The sequence below is a fragment of the Pseudonaja textilis genome, chromosome 6 (genome assembly GCF_049901715.1).
Source record: "Pseudonaja textilis isolate UNSWEBS1 chromosome 6, rPseTex1.2, whole genome shotgun sequence".
Taxonomy (NCBI): Eukaryota; Metazoa; Chordata; class Lepidosauria; order Squamata; family Elapidae; genus Pseudonaja; species Pseudonaja textilis.
The window spans coordinates 33,877,718-33,900,188 of NC_141995.1; the positions used below are offsets into that span (position 1 = coordinate 33,877,718).

General features: G+C 35.5%; 1 protein-coding gene across 2 annotated transcripts in view; it reads left to right on the forward strand.

The window, feature by feature from the left end:
- SEC24D (SEC24 homolog D, COPII component) overlaps positions 1 to 22,471 on the forward strand; it is a 56,697-nt gene that overhangs the window by 19,527 nt on the left and 14,699 nt on the right. For both annotated transcript variants that reach the window (XM_026697956.2, XM_087936210.1), the window contains exons 9-14: positions 9,754 to 9,892; positions 12,921 to 13,036; positions 16,141 to 16,265; positions 17,443 to 17,631; positions 17,903 to 17,996; positions 21,635 to 21,751. In XM_026697956.2, coding sequence (XP_026553741.1) covers positions 9,754 to 9,892; positions 12,921 to 13,036; positions 16,141 to 16,265; positions 17,443 to 17,631; positions 17,903 to 17,996; positions 21,635 to 21,751 — 780 coding nt within the window. The remainder of the gene's footprint in view (positions 1 to 9,753; positions 9,893 to 12,920; positions 13,037 to 16,140; positions 16,266 to 17,442; positions 17,632 to 17,902; positions 17,997 to 21,634; positions 21,752 to 22,471) is intronic.

Consider the following 22,471-nt stretch of genomic DNA (forward strand, 5'->3'; position numbering starts at 1 on the left):
ATTCCCTAAAACAGCAGGTTTCAAAGCAGTTATCATAATTGTTTGTTTCTAGAACCCACTAAGAAGGAACTGTTGCCAGAATAATGGCTGATTAGCTTAAACATTATACTAACAGAGCCATGGAATAGTAATCAAAACCTTTAGTACTTAGCAGTTGCACTTATTCTCAGTTGCAATATGTTCAGAACAAAATGCAAATGATCAGTTTTATTGGAAATACAAAGCAAACGTAAGACAATAGAATACATATTAAGAGATACATGGTGATGATCTAACAGTCATCAAATACCATTATAAATTCATGCACCCAGATATGCAGAGGCTCTTCCTTGAATAGGATAGAAATAATGTATAGACTTCTAGGGAGAAATGGAAGTTTATAATTTTATATATCATTATTTTATCCCTGTTGATTTCATCTCCATTTTGACAATTCAAGTTGTTTTTCTTTTCTGTGATCCGTGAGGAATATTCATAAATCCTTTCCCCCTTTCCTCCTTCCCATTCCCCTCTTTTGCCCTTGTTTTCTTTCCCCTTTCCCCTCCTTTACTTTTCCCTCCTTTCCTCTTTCCTCTCGTTAATGCAATATAATTGTTTGACATAATGTATTTTTAGCAAACTTTTGCTTTAGCAACAGATCATGGAAACAAAAGCCAAAAGCTAACATGGTCGTCCAAGCATTTTGCACGTTGGTTTTTGGAATGTATTAATAATGGCCAGGGTTGGATAAACTAGATGATCTTTGTTTAACATTTAATGCAGCTTGTTATTATTATCTTGGATAGATGATCTCTTTTTATATTTTTAGAAGTCTCCCTGACTTTTTCATCTTTGCAGTGTCTAGAAGAAATTAGTTCCTAAAAATTACTATTGCTGAGTGTAGAAAATTTAAGCAGATGCTTTATTTAAAAAAAAAACTCTTTAAAAATATGGCTATAGTAAGAATACGGTTGCAGGTATGTAACTGTTTTTAATTTTTAACTTTTCTCAGTGGAAACTGGCAGGAAACTGGCACATTTCCCACTGAAAAAAATGAAAAGTTAAATACATGGAATAGAAATACCTGGTTTTAAATGGGTTATGTTTTGTTCTAAATATGTTAGACAATGGGAGTTTTGCAGGGTTGGCAAGATTTGGTTAGCAAGAAGAATTAATATTAATGAGAATTATAATAGTAATTGAGAATCATTTTGAGATAGTTTCCATCTAACTGGGAAAAGTAGACAGATCATTGTTATTGTGGGTCAGAGTTGATGTATTGTGGGATACCAGGCAGACTGTTCTAGGGAAAGGAGGCTCAATATTATACCATCAATTCCTACTTCCATGTGGTGGATCCAACCCTGTATCCTTATTGTCAAGTTGCTGGTGACCTTAGCCTTAGTTTTTTGATTAACAGTGCAGACTTCTGATGGAGATATGGCAAACCGAAATTGGTTCTGCAAAAGTGGAGCCAATGGCCTCAGTCAAGACTGTGGAACTGGTGGGCAGACTGGTTCCTGGGAACCACTCTGGAAAGGGAGAGAATGGGAAATCATGGTGCTCAGATGGTGCTATCCATGAGGAGGTGCAAGACTGTAGTTTTCCTCAATTTTAAGCACCGAAACAATGAGATTAGCCATCTTGCAACTCTGGAAACACTTTTAAAGGACACTAACTGTCCAGTAGAACAGAGTTGGTATTCAGCAGGTTCTGACCGGTTCTGGAGACCTGGTAGCAGAAATTTTGAGTAGTTCAGAGAACCGGTGGTAACCTTCCCCCTGGAATGGGGTGGGAATAGAGATTTTGAAGTATCTTTCCCCTGCCACTCCCACCAAGCCACACCCACAGAACCGGTAGTAAAAAATGTTTGAATCCCACCACTGCAATAGACACTTAATTGGGATAGTCTGTACCAGGCATCTCATGGATCCAGATAGTTTGCTATGGGGAACTTCCAAGTGACTTGGCAAGGAATTCTATTGATTGCCTCATTGCAACTGTCAACAGGAGAGAACTTGGTTTCTCCCTTGGAAATGGAGGGGCATTCTGTTCTCTAGTTGCCAAAATTCAGTAAACACAATCATTATGAATATAAGAACATGGAACAGTGCAAACTTTGACTTACAACCTTAAGGGACTTGGTGCAATTTCTTAGGTAGAGTTCATTGAATAAAATTTAATGTTTTGATTTTAGAGAAATCATGACAATGTTGTTTTAATAAAGGAAAACTGTCCCAATTATTTTATATACAGTATATAGATTAGCATTTTAATTTAACTCTCGTTACTTCAGTAGTTTGGATCAAAAAGCTATTTAAATGAATTTCTATAAAACTTAAATTGATTTTATGGAAGTGATACCTTTTTAAAAACAAACAGTTTTTAAAGTGAATTGATTCCTCCTCCTGTTATGGCAGGATTGGGCATTTCACAAGTCTTATGCAGTGCCTAGGACAGTGGTAGCTAAACTTTTGGGCTCCTGTGCTGAAAATTGTGCCCACGCTCACATGCCAGCACCCAGAAGGCAATGCACACAGCCCCCCTCATGCCCCCTACACATGCGCACTCCCCCCCGCATCTTTGCATATGCGTGTGGGTCTCCCACGCCCCACACCCCCGCGCATGCACTCCAGATACCCAACAATCAGCTCAGTGGTGGGATTCAATTTTTTTTACTACCAGTTCTGTGGGTGTGGCTTGGTGGGCGTGGCAGGGGAAGGATACCGTAAAATCTCCAGTCAGAGGTGGTATTTGCCGGTTCTCTGAACTACTCAAAATTTCCACTACCAGTTTTCCAGAACTGGGAAGAACCTGCTGAATACCACCTCTGAATCAGCTGTTAGGCAGGTAGCATGCACGCATACGCAGCGGGGCTCTTCCAGGCGACCTCTCACATGCTGGCAGAAGTGGCTCGGCATGCCACTTCTGTCATGCATGCCATAGGTTTGCCATCACAGCCCTAGGTTATCTTGATGCTCTATTAAGTGTCCCCCTGCCATGGAAATTTATACTGTGCCTGAACTAACCATTTGTCTGAAATGATACAGAGTCTTCTGCTTGAGCAGGCTGTTGGGTTAGAAGACCTCCAAGGTTCCTTCCAACTCTATTACTCTATTATATCACTAAATTGGAATTGTTATTTGGAAAAATAATTGTATTTACATTTCCAGTGAGGGCAAAATACATTGCATCTTCTTTCTTTTGCTGGGCAGAAAATGCAAATTCACAACATGTCGCTGTCAGGTTCCCATTGGAGCTTGGCAGTAAATCACAGATTTTCTATTACTTCTTGGTTAACTTGTCAGCTTGACTTTTATAAATCTTAATCATTTCCCATAAATCATATTACTGTTCTCTTTTTACTAACAAGAAACAAAGGAGAATATGATTGTAGAATTTTAAAGCCTTGTAGTCTAAACGTGGTGCTAGATTGATTTCTAGAATGGATCAATGTAGCCCATAAAAGTTTCCCTTTTCTCCTCTTTCATTCTTGTAAATTAGCCAATAGGGTGCATTCAGCAAAAACTAAATATTTATTTTCCAGAGCTCACAAGAGCAGTTTATAAAAGAAGCCTTGCCCAGATACATCAGATACTATCTCTATGTATGGTCTTCTAAATGTCAGTAATCCAAATGTCAGTTCAGTGCTAAGTGAAAGCTATGAAAGGCAGAAGATTAGCATGAAAAAAGCACTTTGCAGTCAATTATTTTCATGACCTTCTAGCAATAAAGTTAAAACTACTGTTCTGATATTATGGCAATTTACCATATGTTTTGCATATTAGGTTGTTAATTTTTTCTTTCCAGTTCCTTTGTTCTGATTGGTTCTGCTCCCTGACATTTTGGAAATCCATTGTTTAATAGAGACTTTTAATTACCATGATGTGTTCTGATTTGATATTTGTGTTTTTATCATTGGTTAATCCTGATTACTGACCTTCCCTTGATAAACAGCACCACCCAACTGCCATATAACAATCAACATGTCAAAGTAAGGAAAGTCATTGGTATTGTAATTTGAGCACACCCTGCTTAGTTACTACAGTTATTAGAATGGGTGGGACTCTGAATATGTCATACTTTGGCTGAAGGAAACTGGAACTAGAACTCTTGAAATTAATGAACCCTATAAGATGTCAGGATAATTGTTGAAAATGAACTTTATTATTTATTTATTAAATGTCTGTGCTGCCCCTACACGGTGACACCTGAACTTGCATAAATGTGCTGCAGGCAATTTGTAGAATTCTTTGGCCACAAGTCATGATTTGATAGAGGAGATCTAGAAAAGATTATAGTGGGCAATGTAGTCTTTCAGAATTTCCGAGGCCAGATAACCCATGCAGGGGCAGCGCTAGGCTTTTATTTTTAAATTTAGATTAAGGTTAGTTGTGGTTATGCTTTAGTTTTATCTGTTTTATGCCACAAATTTTGCTAAATGAAATTGCCAATGCCAATATAATTCTTGGTCATGCAATAAACTGCGCATTAGCGATCTACCAATAAACACTAATCTTGTGATGTAATATTGCTATTGACTAGAACCAAGCACACTCCTTGCTTTGTTACAAGATAAAACATCCATTAATTACTTAAGTAACTACTTAAGTAACTACTTAATTACTTAAGTAATTACTTGCTGAATTCAGAATCTGAATTTGAATATTTTACTGTAAAAATCTTTAAAAATAATGGCATCTTTATTATCTATCTATCTATCTATCTATCTATCTATCTATCTATCTATCATCTATCTAAGAATTCTTTATTGGCCAAGTGTGATTGGGCACACAAGGAATTTGTTTTAGTGCAAATGTTATCAGTGTTCATAAAAAGAAAAAGAAAAAAATACATTCATCAAGAATCATAGGGGGCGTTCGAGGTGCTGCAGAGCCGGCAGCACTTTGGGAAAGTAGAGCAAAGCCAGAGTGGCTCTACTTTCCCAAAGTGCCTCCGCTGTTACATTCTGTCTGTCTCTCTGTATGTCCATCCATCCATCCATCCATCCATCCATCCAAAAGGTTTGCCTGCCTGACTGCCTGCCTTCCTGCCTTCCTGCCTACCTACCTACTTGCCTGCCTGCCTGTCTTTCTGTCTACCTACCTACTTACCTACCTACCTATCTACCAATATAGATCGATCTATCTATCTATCTATCTATCTATCTATCTATCTATCTATCTATCTATCCTTCTATCCCTCCATCCATCTAATTTTTATGCTGTGCATCCCCTTGATGACTTTGGGTGGATTACATGTTTACAGTCCATACTACAAATGGACGACTGCTGAAAGTGACTATAAATATATTCACATTCAATATTTTGTTCTTCTGTCATTTTTTTTAGCAATAAAACTGCAGGGGTGGGATTCTACCAGTTCACACCTATTTGCTAGAACCGGTTGTTAACATTCTAAGCAGTTCGGAGAACCAGTTGTTAGAAGAAATTACTGGCCTAATCCTGTAAGGAAGGCAGGAAGGAAACATTCTGGTGTTGCTTACAGAAACTGCCTCTCCGTTAACCCTAATTACATTCTTGACAGGACTAGACTTCCTGTCTCAGGAACTTCTCTGGAGTTGTTTTTTTCTTCCTTTGCTGGTACTTTGCTTGTGTGGAATGACCATTCAAAGTTACAATAGCACTGAAAAAAGTGACTTATGACCATTTTTCACACTTACGACTGTTGCGGCATCTCCACAGTCATGAGAGGCCAGGCTAGGAGATATGTGCCATGATGTGAGTGATATTGAGTTGGCTACGCCCAGCCAATAACATGACCACCAAGACATGTCCACCCAATCACATGACCACCAAGCCATGCCCACCAACTAAGCCACGCCCACAGAACCAGTTGTTAAAAAATTTGAATTCTACTCCTGGTTAACAGATAATGGAATGTATAACAGTTTCATTTTAGTTAATAGCTAATGTCTTCATTGATTTGGCTTTGTTGTGTGGCTTTAGGAGAACCTGGTTTTTTTTATACCTTTCTGATTTTATGATATGTCAATAAATATGATATGTCAGTAAATATTTTATGATATTTCAGTAAATATCCTTGACAACTACAAATGTGTTGACTGCCCTGGTTTGCACTTTGTTACTTGTTGAATGATACAAATGCAGAGAACGAACATATACTATTCATAGGAAGAAATTATTTAACAGTATATAACATTATCATTGGTCTTAATGCATACACAGATACAGATGCACACATAAATATATACCATACATATCTATATATTGTATATAACACACACATGTATTATATTGTGCTACATACAGTACCTGATTCCGGATACAATTTTCACAAATCTCATTTGATTTTCTTAATAAATATCACATTAATAGAATATATATTCTGTTTATTCAATTGCTGCAAAACCACAGTAGAGAATAGATCTTAAATTCCAATAATCTGTTAACATAACTCTATCAGAAGAATATTTGATAAATAATGCATCTAAAATCAGCTTAGTTCTTACTCTGCCAAGAGTCAAATGCTGCTTTTTTGCCCAAGAGTTTACAAAATGCTTCCACTAGATTATTCTGATTAAATGTGTCAGTGTTTTAAATGATACATTAAATAACTTTGTAAAACACTAACATCACCCACACTTTCTCACAAACAACAGTCTAGTGAAATCATAACATGGCCATTGGAAAATCTGGCATAGCAACATTATATATCATAGCATTTCATTGCCAGTTGCTTTGATAGTAGTTTTGGTCTTCATTAGGAAAAAAATTGAATTAATTAATGTTCATATTGAACACGTTTTTCAGTTATTAACCTTAGCACATTATTTTATTGGGAGGCAAATGAATAACATTTGTTTGGTCTTTCTCAATCTCATGGGATTTTAGCATTTACAGAAATTGATCTGGTACTGGAGTCAGGACAAATCTGTTGCTTATTATGAGTATTGTATCTCTATGGGCACAGTGACCTCTACAGATAGCACACAGCACAAAGAAGGTTTTGCTCAGCTGACTCATTGTCTTTTCTTGTAGGCAATTATAGATGAAATCATACTTGAATGAACTTCTTAGTTTTATTTTAGATGAATGGAATAAAATATTGCATTTAAAAATAATAAAATTACTGCGTATAATTTAATGTTAAATTGGGTATTAAAAAACCAAGATTTCTGTTGTTTTCACTTTGAAATGAATTAATAAGCGTGTTTAGAAAATGAATGGCCATAAATATAAATAAGTGAAATTGTTGGAAAAATTATAGTAAACAGTGCTAATTTAAAATTATAGAGGCATTGGGAAAAAAATGAGAAAGGAATGACATTTCAGGCAATAAGAATTTTCTCTAACTATAGTAGTTTTTTTCTTGAAGAATGTGGATTTGATACAAATAGGAGAATACCAGAGAAAGCAGTGTGCAACAACATGCATTTCCTTTGAAATTTATTGTTTTTTTGGATAAATAGATGATTTCTGCAGATTTTGGCATTTTAATCAATTCATACATATAAACCAAATAAAATAGTTGAAGCGGGGGTATCAAACTTAAGGCCCATGGGGTGCTTAAATCTGGCCCATGGGGCCAGCCTAGAAATATCAAGGGAACAACCCATGGTGCCTCTGGTGGCTAAAATGGGCCACGTATGGAGGCCGCATCTCATTTTCACCCTCCATGGTCTCCTGCAGCACTCTGCTGGCCAAAAACAGGCTGAAAATGGGCCCAAAATGGTCTGAAAATGGTCTGAAAACAGCTGAAAAATGGGCCCAAAATGGGCCACGTGGCTCATTTTTGGCCACCAGAATGCTGCAGGAGGCCATGGAGGGTGAAAATGAGGTGCAGAGGGGCTACGTGCAGACCCTTGAGCCCCGTTTTGCCTGGCAGGGTTCCCCCTGCCAACCCCCACCCTCCTGCTGCTGGCCCACTGAGAACTACAATGTTGAGCTGGCCCTCAAAGAAATCCAGTTTGATACTTCTGTAGTAGTGTGAGAGGTTTTTCCCCCTCCAAAGTATTAGTTTTAATTATATTTCAGTTGTAATATTTGTTTGCAACAACTGTATTTAATTTGTATTTAACTGACAATTAAAAAAGCAAGACAATTCTTAAAAACATTCAGTGTGAAGTCAAAATGATATGTTGCTAACTTGAGTTTTTTATGGACATCAGAATAAGTATAAAGATAACCTTTCTACTTCTAATAAGAAATCATTAGAAAAATCTATTTTGTTTTGATTTCATTCAGTGTGTCTCTAGTGACATATTAGATACAAGCAAGCAGATTAATATATCTGCAGCCTGTTAACCTCAACCAATGACTTTTTTGAGCATTTCTTTTGAACTTGCTTATTTGAAGAAATAATTCATGGACGATAAATTGCTCACAAATTATTTTTCTTAACATAGCCATGTTTCAATACAAAACAATTTCACTGAAAGACGTGGTAGATTAAATAATATAATGTTTATAAATCAAAGCAAATAAATAATTGTGTTAATGACTAAACCATTTAAATGCTGTAACCAAACTACTAGCATATTGGACACAATCCAGCTCAAACAGTCCAGTTTCATGTATTTTTATTCAAAATAATTCTTGCTGAGTTTAGAAGCCTTTATTCCTTACCCTGTGAGTTTCAGTAGATGAAATTATGTATGTTTATCTCTTTTGTTAAATCCTATAGATTTTGAAGTGGAAAATGTTCAACATTTAAAAATTTAAAAATTAACTTTATATCTCTTGCTTTGAGATAATAACTTATAGTTGCTATCTATTGTGGTAACCTCAATTGGTGTCCTTATCTTTACACTAGTATGTGAGAGAGACACATCCTGTCATATAGAAATGCACTGGATGTCTAGTGATTAACAATGTAAATGAAAGGGGAAAAAGAATTTTAATGATCCACAAATTGGCTGACTAAAATTAATCTATTGAAATAAGATTTTTACTGTTTTTTCGTGTATTTAATGTGCTGAAGTTCATATTGACAAAAAATTTCAGAGCCATTGTGACAGTGACAGTGGTTATAATGCAGTGTTGCAGGCTAACTCTGTCCACTGTCAGGAGCTCAATCCTGACTGATTCAAGGTTGATTCAACTTTCCATCCTTCTGAGGTTGGTAAAATGAGGACCCATATTTGTGGGGACAATATGCTGACATTTGTAAACTTCTCAGAAAGTGCTGTAAAGCACTATGAAGTGTTATATAAGTCTAAGTGCTATGGCTATTGTATTTATATATTCATAAGTACATTGCACATTCTTAGTAGAAACCTTGTCATTATTACCGGTATGATAATTATTTCCGAATAAATATTGTCACTATGTTATACTATGCAATTATATACAATTAGGTGCTCTAATTTTTGTTTAGAATGGAGAGATTTAGCCCCAAATTAAGTACTTTCAAATCCCATTCATTTTAGTGGGAAAGATTTGTACTGAACTCTCCCATAAGAAAAGCTTGAGTGATATATGATTAGTGAACTACTTTGTGCTAGTTAAGGATAATGTAATTTTTTTAGAGATACTTTTACATTGTGAAGTATTGATGCATGCAGTGATAGTTCATGTTGATTCAATCAACAAGAACAGTACAGTAAATTACAAAACATTAAAAAATACTACGTGGAAGAAAGCCCACAGGATTCAAATTCATTTAGAAAACTGTTAATTTAAATGTTCCCTCATAACCATATGAAACCAGTGACCCTTCAGGTGTAACTATCTATAGTCAGGGCACTGACCTATTCAAGTTACATCACCATTTTTTTCAAAATCTCTGCAGACACCACTTTATTTGGTAAACCTTGGGGAAAATGGACCAATTCGATGCAATCGATGTAAAGCTTACATGTGTCCTTTCATGCAGTTCATTGAGGGAGGAAGAAAATATCAGTGTGGATTTTGTAACTGTGTGAATGATGGTAAGTTGCGTTGGTTTTCTGGTTGTTGTTTTTGAAATGATAGAAAACTCATTCTCCAAATAAATTTTAAAATAGTTAAATTAATTTTTTTAAAAACACATAATCTTTCACATTATTCCAACTAGAAATACTGTTTCTTAAAAAATGTGTCACTTATGTGGAAATCTCATCTAGTGTAAAAAAGAATGTGTGCATCTCAGTTGTTTCCAGAGACAGTGCTGAAGAGCAAAGGAAGTTGTGTGAGAGCAAAGAAAATGTGTTTTGATGCAGCTCTTGTCTTTTGAATAAAGCTATTGCTTGCAAATTATGACTATTTCTGAGTTTTGCAATAGTTATTAAATGGAGCACCCCTGACTAAAGAATTGATTTGCATTTATTCAAATACTATATATATATATTCAAATATAAGCTAGACAATATATTTCAGGGATTCTTATTTTGGATTCTTGAACTGACTACAGGGCTGGACATGATGACATAATAGGCCCTTTCCAACCCTGTGGTTTCAGAGAATGAAGGAATGATCAATTTAAAAAGACCAAAGGAAATGAAGATTAGATGTTCATGCTAATCTTCTACTCAAGGGCCATTGGAAAACTCTGCTGAACTTTCTTCAGTCTCTGCCCTATTCTGTCTATTCAGCATCTTTTTTATTTCTGTTCCAATATGAAAATACACATTACAGTCATTTTTCAAATGTGTATTCTTGTGTATTATCACAAGACATGTAGGTATAAAATTGCAATATTGAAGTAAGAGTCTGCATCCTGCCAGGACAAATTGGTATTTTGCTTAATCATTTTATTTCATATGAACTGGAATTTTGAATTTGTCAATTGAAAAGATTCCAGCATGCTCCTTCATGCATTGCCTCATTGAAAGTAGACTTCTCAAAGCCTTGTATTATCCTGGCAATTGAAAATGTACAATGAAGTTGTTCAATCTTTGCTCTAGGAATTATCTGGAAATATTTCATATTGAAAAGACAAAAGACAAAACAGCTTATCTGTTTTCTATAAGGTTAAAACGACAACCAAAGCTAAGCTAGAAACCTTTGTAGAAAGACTTTCCCTAAGATATATATGTAGATACATGTACTGGGTATGCTCAGCAAAGATTAACAGCAAGAACAGTTAATCTTTCTTTAGAAAAGTACTTGAATTTTTCTATAAGACCACTTTTGTAAATAATAGCTGTGAATTTTATACTCTGTGTAAAATAGGCAAGGAAGGAAGGAAAGATATAATAATTAAATCAAACTGTTTTCTATATAGATTTAAATACATTTTTGAACCGCTTAGCAAAGAATAAATATTAAGGACTTTGCCTCACTTTATATCAGAGGACTACCATGGTTAAAACATCCATTAATTTTACTAGGCTTAAAGTTGCTTTGAACAGTAGATGCCATGCCATATTTGTCCAAGTACAACTGCATGTGACTCATAAATACAAGTTCCTGGACTTCTGGGTGAGTCCCAAGGCTTTGCCAGAATGCCTTTTTCAAGATGCTTGCATCTAGTTGGATTTCCTCAGCTGGATCAAAGTGCCACAGAGCTTTCCCTAATACAGTAATCTTTTCAACTGTGAAACATGAACCTTAAACATGAACTTATGCCAACTCTTATTTGCCTCAAAGCTTAATCTGTGGAAAGAAAGAGAAGGCAGTTGGCTGCTGGGACTGTTTATTCAGCAGAAAGTTCTCACAAATGTATATAACAGTGAGCTATCAAACATTTAGACTGATATTGCCATTTATAAACAGAGTTGTTTGCATGCCTGCAATATTACTTTTGTGTGATTTTTTTTTGCACTCTGATTTTCATCATAAGCATGAGGGCAATGTCCAGTCTTGTGGAGAAAATGATGGCCATAGTAAAATAATAGTGATATTAGTTCCAGGTTCACAGTAGCCTCCTATGCAGCAGCTAAGGTGATACATTTATACTCTCAAGTAAGGTTTTAAAACTGAAACTTTGCACGTGCAAAATATTTGCTGGGTTCATAACAGAAAGGCTACTAATGAGTATTGTATGAATGTTGGAAGAGGTCAGATGTTTCTACAATGAATAGTTGTTTGAGATCTGAGAGCTGCTGCATTTCACAGCCATTATTTATCTTTGTTATTTACACACATGAAATAGTTCAGTGTAAGATATATTGTTCTAGTATATTTTTTGCATTTGTCTGGTGTGCTGATTTTTTTTTAAATTGCTGTCTACTGCCAGAAAGCTGCTTTTCCTCAAGGACAGATCTAAGGAAAGCCCTTTTTCTTTTCAAATCCTTAAATCTAATTGCATCAGATAAGAAAAAATGTAGAGGCAGCCCCTCTTTGCTTTTCCCACAGAGAACAAAAATCTCTTGGGTTCTTTTGAGGTGCAGGATCAGCCTTTTCCGAATACTTTTATAGGCAATCCAAGCCCACCCCAGTTCTTTTCTTCTTCCCTCCCTTTGCATTTTAGCATACTCTAAAGCAGAGGTGTCAAACTCACGTCATCATGTGATGTATCTGGATTTTTCCCCCTTTGCTAAACCCAGCATGGGCGTGGCCAGCATGTGATGCATCCGGCCCATGGGCTGAGAGTTTGACAGCCCTGCTCTAAAGGAAATGCCCTTACCATGTTGAAAGCTGTGCAAAGGATATTGCAGTTGTGTAACATGCGAATACTAGAGTAACCAGTAAGACACCTCGCTGGACAAGCAGCATATCAACAGACTGAAACTCTCTTAAATCCTAAAACTGAAAGATGTGTGATTAGATTGACAGAAAGAATAGGGATGACACAAGTAAAAGAAATCTCTTTAAGGTCGATATATTTGGTTGTAAATGTGAACTTATATTACAAGTGGTTTCATCGTTACCAAAAATTGTAAAGCAAAATCAATACAAAGAGTTCCTTGCATCACTGTTCCTTTCATGTAAAATCTATTGCATATCAGGTATTATCACTTTCAGAATAATACCCTGAGATTTTATGTGGTTATTTCTGTTGAACAAAAGGAGAAAGTAATCCCTTCTCTTTTTTAGTTCCTCCATTTTATTTTCAACATCTGGATCACATTGGTAGAAGAATAGACCATTATGAAAGACCAGAGCTATCACTTGGATCATATGAGTATGTTGCTACTTTAGATTATTGCAAGGTAAGTCTGATCAGCATGGAAAAAATTGCAATATGTGCTAAATCAGAGATTTACATGTTGTATCTGTAGAAAGAATGCAGCCCTATCTATTTAAAATTAAAATGTACACCTAGAGCAATATGAAATATAATCCAATTGAATTGTATAATTCATCTGCTCAGGTTACATGCTTAATATGATTGCCAAATTGGTTCTTTTGGTTTTTTTTTTTTTTGGTATTTGCACAGAACGCTATTATAAATTGTCTCACTTCACAGAATATACTAAGTTTCATAAAATTGCAACCTGATAACCTGGTAAGCTGAGTTCCCCCACTGATTTCACTTGGAATCTCTAACGTTTCAAAGCACATCTGTCTGGTTCTCCTTTTTGACCACATGAGTCAAAAAGTTAGTATGAACCACCTGTGTGATATGGCTGCTAAGAGCTAAATCCTGTGTTGGGTTCCTTAAACAGGACCATACAGTTAAGAACAATGTAAATGATTGTTTCGCTCTGCTCAGTTTTCAGTTCTGGGCACCTCAGTTCAAATAGGACTGTGACTAGTTGGTGAAAGTATAGAACAGGGTTGTCAAAACTCCCGGCCCATGGTGGCCTGGATGCATCACGCGATGCCCATGCCCATGCCTGGTTTAGCGAAGGAGGGGAAAGTCCCAATATGTCACGTGATGCTGCCGTGACAACGTGAGTTTGACATCCTTGGTATAGAGTAGGGCTACTAAGATAGTGAAGAGTCATGGGGGGAAAAGCCATTAAACAATGTCAGTTCAAAAGTATAGGGCAATAGCTATATTGTTTGATGGTGTCACTTCCCACTGATGTGGAGATTTGGATTTTTAGAGTGATTTGGAAGAAGGAGTGGCATTGCCCACCCCCTAAATTTTATAATCCTGAGCCAGTGCCTACCCAGCCTTAGCCTTAGCCTAAAACCAGTCCAGCCTATTAGGAACAGCTAAAGGATCTGGATATGTTTAACCTATAAAAGACAACTGAGGAGAGATACAATAGCAATTTTCAAATCCCCATCACATGAAAGAGAGAATAAGCATGTTCTCTATTGCACCAGATAGCTGAAACTGGACCAAGATTGGGATCTGAATCAATGGGTTAAAGGTACAATGAAGTACCATACATCAACAGGAAATTCCAAAATATAGAAGTGTCAGTCTGTGGAACAGGTTGTCACATGAAATGGAATGTTATCATTTGCTAGAAGTCTTCAAATAAAGTCTGGGTAGTTTTCTCTTAGAGGTACTGTAATGAATCCTCCACTGAGCAATGAGTGGATCAGATGACCTCAAAATTCTCTTAGGCTATAATTTTACATACTGTGTCTTGTTCTTGACCTTGCATGAATTTCTGGATAATCTTGTGGATAAAGTGTAGGATTAGCAATAAGATAATGTGTTTGTTAGTAGGAGTCACTGGGTTAGGGACTCTCACAATAAAGGTTGATTTGATTTGATTGTTTTTTTCTGTCTAGTTTGTAAAATGTTCATAATTAAGCTAAATGACCAACTGTCCATGCTTCTTTTATAACTGGTATTTCATGCTGAAACTTTCCCACTAGTGTAGAGCATTTATAATTTGCCGAAGATGTTTGAATCCTCCACCTCAATATCTCAGGAAAAGAGAACTTTCTATTCTGTTTATTGATGATAAAGATGTAGAAATATTAGCCATGATGATAAATATCTAGGTAGAATTTAATATACAGATAGGTGTTTTGTGGTAGTATTTGGGGATTGATTAGAAAAGCTTTTAAAAACTCAGACTTTATAAATTTTTGTAGTTCTCTTATTTCTCTGAGCGACATCATTTTCTCTACAACTGAAAGGAGAAGTAACGGTTGTTATTGTTAACATAATGACTTTTGTTGCAATTTCTTGGAGTTGCATTCCTAATTGACTTGTTGTTGGTTTTCAGCAATTAACCTATGAATGTAAAGAGGAGCTTTATGAGTTACTTATGGCACAGGAAGTACTTTTCATAAAGCATTCTACTCCTGCTAAGAGTTCAGGCTCATTATTTGAAAGAGGAAACAAGGGAGTATTTTCTAACTTTATATTTGGCTTCAAGGGATAGTCTGTGTTAGATTGGAGCAGAGGAAACGTTTTATCATTTTTATGTTTCTGGAGCAAAGATGACTTATGAGTGCTTGCAGTGGATAACTGATATCCTTAAGCGTATTCTCATAAATTGTCTTAATGCTGAGTATTTTCTTCAGAAAAGATCTGACAAACACATTTTTGCCTGCTTAAACTATTGATTAATATTATTACTACCTTAAGTTCATAAAATACCTGATCATTCTACTGTCAGAGTGAAGTAAAATTGTGGAACATCAGAATATTTTACAACTCCAGAATGTAGGGAACATATGTACATGCATATATAAAACATGAAAGGGAATAAATATATGAGAACATTCCACATGTAGGAGGAGGAACAGGATATTATTATAAATGTATTTTTCACCCTTCAGTCCCTTGTGCCTTGTAGCTTAAACAAGGTGGTATTAGGGAAGTGCAAATGGGATACAGTGAACATTATATCCCTTTATTATATCCCTAAGCATATATTCTGCATCCCCATGTTACACATCGTACTGTTTATATCTTTTCACTTTGCATCATCATCTTGATGAAAATTTCCCACTCCTTTTTCTTCTGCATTAGTCACTTGGCAGTCAAAGGATATGCCTGACTTTTAATGATGTCACAGTACAGTTTGAAATGACTACATCATGTTATGTGGTTAGATCATATTTTCATGCACTAGCTGCATAATTATAAATTTCATGACAAAGAAGAGTGTGAAAACAGAATAATAAATAAAAGATAGATTATTAGTAGAAAATTAGTCCAATATATTGTGCTTAGGTTTTATAATGTTGCAATACTTTCACTGAAATGAATCTTAATATCAGAATAGATTGAGTCTTAAATTGGCTATAAGTAGTGTATGTAATAGTAATAATAGGAGTACAATAGTAGTAGTAGTAGTAGTACAGTATTTGTACTATTTCATGGTTGGTTTGAGAACCTTGGAAAAATAATCTAATTTGTCATACTACTATTGGTTTTTCCCCTTCTTTTTCATAGAACAACAAGCCTCCTCAGCCACCAGCCTATATTTTTATGATTGATGTGTCATACAATAACATAAAAAGTGGTCTTGTTAAGCTCATTTGTGAAGAACTAAAAACTGTACTGAACAGACTTCCAAAGTAAGAAAAAAGTATAATAAATATTCAGCAAATATTCTTAATTTAGAAACAACTGAGGGGTAAAGATGAATTGAACAATAAATAAATTGTCTTCTGCTTTCATTTCTGTAATGATGCATAATGATGCACATCATGTTGTCATCTTCAATTCCCTGCCCTCTGTTTCAAGAAAATATTTAATGTAATAAAGACGACCAAAACTGCCACATGTTTATAATTTGTTTGGATTTTCCTTCTCTCTCTTTCTTAAGCCAACTTAAGAGGATCAAGCTTATCTCTGCCAAACCCCAAAAGCAAAGCAGGTCTGCACCTGAATAGAGCTTGGGTGGGAAGCCATCAGGAAAGTGCAGGTCTAAAAGCAAATAGCCTCTATATTATGAGCAAGAAAGTGGCATCCCCCCACCCAATAAAGCCATCTGAGGTTTGAGTCTGAATTAAGGAGATTCTAGTGTTATTTTGTCAGTAGGAGCAGTAGGAGTGTTTAGAAGGCATATAACAGCGATCCAGAATAGTTCATAGAGGTACCTGTTCTGCCCTTTAATTACTGACTGAATGTATAAAGGCAGACACATAACTCTACAAAGCATCTATACAAAGTTTCTTTATTGGTTCATCAGGTATCCTCATATATAACTCATGGTTACGTTGAGATTCATCTCAATGCCCAAATCTGTGCATAGCTGAATTCATAGTGTAAAAGGATAGTGCTCTTTTCATTCCCATAATGAAGAATCAAGGGAGTGAGGCACCAGCATGCTCAGCGCAGTACCAGTGTTTATCTCTTTGGTGTCCACCAGGCTACTTATCCAATCTAACTTGGTTTTTTAAAGGTAGCTTTAATTAAAACAAAATAATTAAAAATACTTCTGAAGTATACATGATTTATATAGTTACCTTTAAAAAAACAACAACCCATTGGGTGTCTAATCCAATGCTTGCTTTAAAAGTCAGTCAGTGTTCTCCATAGTTGATTTATTCTTTCTAACTCAGACCCAGATTCTACCTCATCTAACTGTCCAGAAATGTCCTATACACATATGTATCTGTCCTATACATATGTGTGGATGAAGTCTTTTATCTAATATGTTCAGATAAAATTCAAATGTTTGGGTAAGATGAAGATAAAGGGCTAAAAAATTTCCTGTAACTATATTTTCTAAAACTATTTCTCTTCAAGAGAGGAACAAGACGTTTCAACAATTCGGGTTGGATTTGTCACTTACAATAAAATCCTTCACTTCTTCAATGTAAAAAGTTCTCTTGCACAACCTCAAATGATGGTAGTCACTGACGTCAGTGAAGTGTTTGTACCTTTGTTGGATGGCTTCCTTGTCAACTTCCAAGAATCACAATCTGTTATAAACAAGTAAGCAAATATTTTATACGTTTTTATCATATTAATATCTAATTATATTTGTAAAAAAACCCACCATGCACTAGTGTTGAAAAGACTGATAATGGGGGAAAAATGGATGTTTATAATTTCCCAGCTTTCATAAACATTTTAATTGAAAATAAGTCCCATAGTAGGCAAGCTACTTTTTTATTATGGGACTTGAGCACCAGAGCTGCAGAAGGATTGTTTCTTCTGTCTAGTCCAGTCTTTTGAACAACCATTTTTTTCTTCCTTTCTCTAGTTTGCTGGACCAGATTCCTGAGATGTTTGGAGATACAAATGAGAGTGAGACAGTCTTTGCTCCTGTGATTCAAGCAGGCATGGAAGCACTCAAGGTTAGACTCCTTTTCACCATAGAGCCTCGCTAAGCTATGAAAAGCTCTCCTTGACAAATATTGATCACCATAAAACTACTGCTGTTTTCTATCAGTAGGATTTTGTACTATACCTGCGTGCTGCCTTATACATGGTATTTTCCCTAATAGGGACCAAAAAGTAAACATAAGTAAATGTTTAAAATTTATTTGAAAAAGGGTAAAATCTCATTTGAGTTGATCACTTGAACAGCGTTGACTTCATGGATGCATCCCTGTGGTATTTCTTGATGACTACAGAAATTGATTTCCTGTCAAGATAATTATTCAGATTTCTTTCAACTATTCAGTCTAGCCTACAATCCTGATATTTTTCTGGTGGTTTATCATTGAGCTACCAACCAGGTTTGACCCTGATTAGCTTTTCAAGATTAGTCAAAGCTGGTTAGGCGTTGCCACAAACTACTATAGAAAACCATAACTCTTTTACTTGCACATATACATTACCATTTTCAGCATTCCAATGCATAATATATAGCAAGATACTTTTTACATATTGTGCATACTTCTAGTTGACACCCCTCAAAAAGGATATAATGGACATGAGGAGATTCAGAGGGACAGCAACTAAGATGATGAAAAGGGCTGGAGTAATTTCCCTCAGAGAAAAGCTTGTAAAATTTGGAACGTTTTACTCAAGGAAAGAAGCAGATAATAGGGAATGTGATTGAGTATGCAAAAATTATGCATGATGTGGATAAAATTACAAGGATAACTTATTTTCTCCTTCTTAAAATACTAGAATCAGATCAGCCAATGAAATCCTAAAAGAATCAGGAGAAACAAAAGGAAATATCCTTTTTTACCCAATGTGTAATTAAACTTTTTGGAATTTACTACTGTGAGACATGATGCTATCTACTAACTTGCCTGGCTTCAAAAAAGGATGGAGCAATTCATAGAACTCATGGGGGTCCTTGGTATTAGACTTGATGACACTTTAACCGCCTCTGAAGGCCATCTGTTCAGAGACTACTGGGCTTCCTTGTTGCAGTTGATTGGCCACTGTAAAAGACTGCTGGACTTAATGGGATTGAGGTCCAGTCCAACAGGGCACTACTTATGTTCTTAAAATTCCCACACAGAATCTATAAAATATTCCATCTAGCATTATTCCCTTCGGTTATATTCCACATTATCTCACTGCTTTTCTTTTTAATGCCATTTATATGCAGGAGGTCTCCTGCTTAGCTCTCTTCACCCATTTTCAAAACATGCTTATTCACAAGGAAATTAAAACCAAATTCCATACACTGAATACATCATAACTTCAAAGCGGATTCATCTGGAATGGTGTGTATGTGTATATATTTACCATGAAAGTGATATCAGTGGCTCAGCAGACTTCTAGTCTCTCAATTTATTTTCCTTTATTTTTTGCTCACAATGCCAACTGTGAACAAATTCAGTATCACATGCTTTGCTACATAAATCAAATGATCACAGCATTTTTGTGTTTCACCATCTTCCCAGGAAAAGGAAATTTATGTTTGAATAATAATAATGTCTGTTTGAAAAGATGTGGTGGTGGAATGAAAAATTACAATTCAAACTGTTTATAAAGGTACTAAGTATCAGATAGGCTTCCTCTCATAAGAAATTACTGAAACTCTTGTGTGGGTGGATAAATTAATGGTCTGTATGTATATACACACACACAACTATCATACTTCTGTGACAAATGCAAAATTAAATCTTAAGAAATATGAAAAGGATTGATGCAAATTTAACTGCTTTCTTTCCCAAGTGATCATATATTTTTAATGATAGCTCATTTCTTTGGTTTTTCTGATGTGAAACATTTTTATTACCTCTTTTTTCATGCTTTATGTTAGGCAACATGCTTGGTTCACTATTTCAATGTAAATGATTTAGGAGGTAATTCATCTTAAATATGGTGAAACCATTATGAAAACTTAGTATTTTTAATGCTACTGGTAACTTCACTTGATTCCCAATAATTATTCAGGATGCAATTTACTTATGAAGGACAGCCATTCAACAATGTACTTTGAAAGATTGCATTCACATTCAGTAGAATGTAATGATGATTTAAGTAATAATGCATCATACATTTTTTGGATTTTCCATATTTAAATAATCAGTATTTCAGCCTCAGTGGACATTTATATTTAAATAAATACATATTTCTTTAGGCTTCTTCACTGATTTCTGAATGACATGAAAGAACCAAGTAAGCTCCAATAATCAGTGATGGATAGCATATGTCTATGTATTCCAAGGGAAGTGGAGACTCAGTGGCTAAGACGTTGACCTTGTCAATCAAAAAGGTCGGCAGTTTGGCGATTCAAATCCCTAGCACTATGTAAACGGAGTGACTTGTCCCAGCTTCTGCCAAACTAGCAGTCGAAAGCATGTAAAATGCAAGTAGAAAAATAGGGACCACTTTGGTGGGAAGGTAGCAGTGTTCCATGCACCTTCAGTGTTTAGTCATGCTGGCCACATGACCACAGAAGTCTTTGGATAGTGCAGGCTCTTTGGCTTTGTAACAGAGATGAGCACTGCCCCTTAGAGCTGCCTAGCACCTCTGTGTGAGGGATCTAGCACGTATGTGTGAGGGAAACCTTTACCTTTATGTATTCCAAGTACTTTGGGAAAGTATCTCTGAAGTAAAATTTATTTACTTCACAAAAATGTTGTGAATTTATTTTGCTTCTTTATTTATTCCAAGTGTGGCAATCTGTAGAGAGAGTCAGAGTTAACATTGGTGAAAGAACTCAAGAGCTGTTAACTGATAAAAGAGACTGTACAAGAAATCTTAGCCCTGGGAGAGTAGGAAGCACAGAAACTGAGTAGTATATAAGAGGACAAAGGAAAAATTGGGAAAGCTTTCAAGATTCTATTTATTATACTTACAAAAATAAAGCCCCACTAAATCTTGTGAATTCTCTTCCCTGACCTGGCCTGTACAGGCAGCTTAAAGTGTAGCTTTGCTGCAGTTGAATAAACTTCGTTATTATAGCAATATACTTCAGCTAATTTCATTATAAAGATGTTTAAACTTGTACATCCACTCTAACAGTTTTTAGATAAACCTATACTGTTTTTCCAGGCTCAAGTAAACCCTGTGTAAACCCTACTGAATCAATAAAGGAGAATATTTGTAGCACAGGTTGAAATGGGGGGTGTTTGGGTCCTCTCTGAGCTTGATTGTTTTCTTGCAGACTTTTCATTATCCAAACTAGATAACATTATCAGGGCATTCTAAGGCACTCAAGTTTAACTGTATTGAACTTTGCATCTGGACAGTCTTGGTTTTCCCAGTGTGCCTATTAATGCACAGACTACACACAGATGCACAGAGAGAGAAAGTTTTAACTGCATAGATGACCCAGATACTACTATGTTAAGTATTTGTGAATACTAGATCTTTTCTATTCTTGTGGTGGTAGAGGTGAAATTTTAGTGTATCAAATAAAGTTCAAACTATAAACAAATGGACTATTTAGTTTATAAAGTCGCTGAGAGTTTATACTGGAATAACAGAACTGTATAAGTCTCTATCTCAGAAGTTTATATCTGCAGGAGAATAAAAGTCATTTTTGTTTCTTGCTTTTTTTCCCCTATTTTTGTTACAGGCAGCGGAGTGCGCTGGAAAACTGTTTATCTTCCACTCTTCATTGCCAACTGCAGAGGCACCAGGGAAGCTGAAGAACAGAGATGATAGGAAATTGGTCAATACAGAAAAAGAGAAGGTATTCATTAAAAAAGGAATAATTCTACAACTTGCTGTATAAAAGAGTAAACACGTTTCTGCATTTCATTTTTACCAAGTTCACAGAAATCATACAAATAGATTTAGCGTAATATAGTCAGTTTAATTCTCAGTATAGGAAAGACAGTTGCAATCAAGGTGCTTTCACTATTGAATTCTGACTCAATAGCACTGACACAAATTCCAAGGGAAGCTTCCGAGGTATGCAAGTCATCCAGTTAGCAATGATAACAAATTATGAAAATAGCTCTGGATAAATGTTACATAGTAATAGTTAGGTAATAGTAATGAATATAAAGCTTAACAACTGATATGAACCTCCAGCATTATAATAGTTTTGAACTCTGTTTTAAGATGTATTGCTGTCAAGTATATAAATTAATCTGTTCAATGTTTTTCTACTAGTTTTCATTTAGTTTGATCAAATCAGATTAGTTGCAGAAATTATTTTAAAAACAAAAAGAAGAAAATTTTGGAGAAAGTCCTATGGAGGTGGTGGGCTTCTTTCATTTAGCTGGGAATATTACAGTAGATTAAAATGCAGATGAGTAACTTGTGGTTCAGCATGTCATATTAATTCAGCCATTGGTCAATATTTTATGAACTAGACTATCAGGTTAAGAGATGGGTTATTTATTTGGGCATAAGATGTTATATGTATGTTGTTAACTAAGATGATAGATAGATAGATAGATAGATA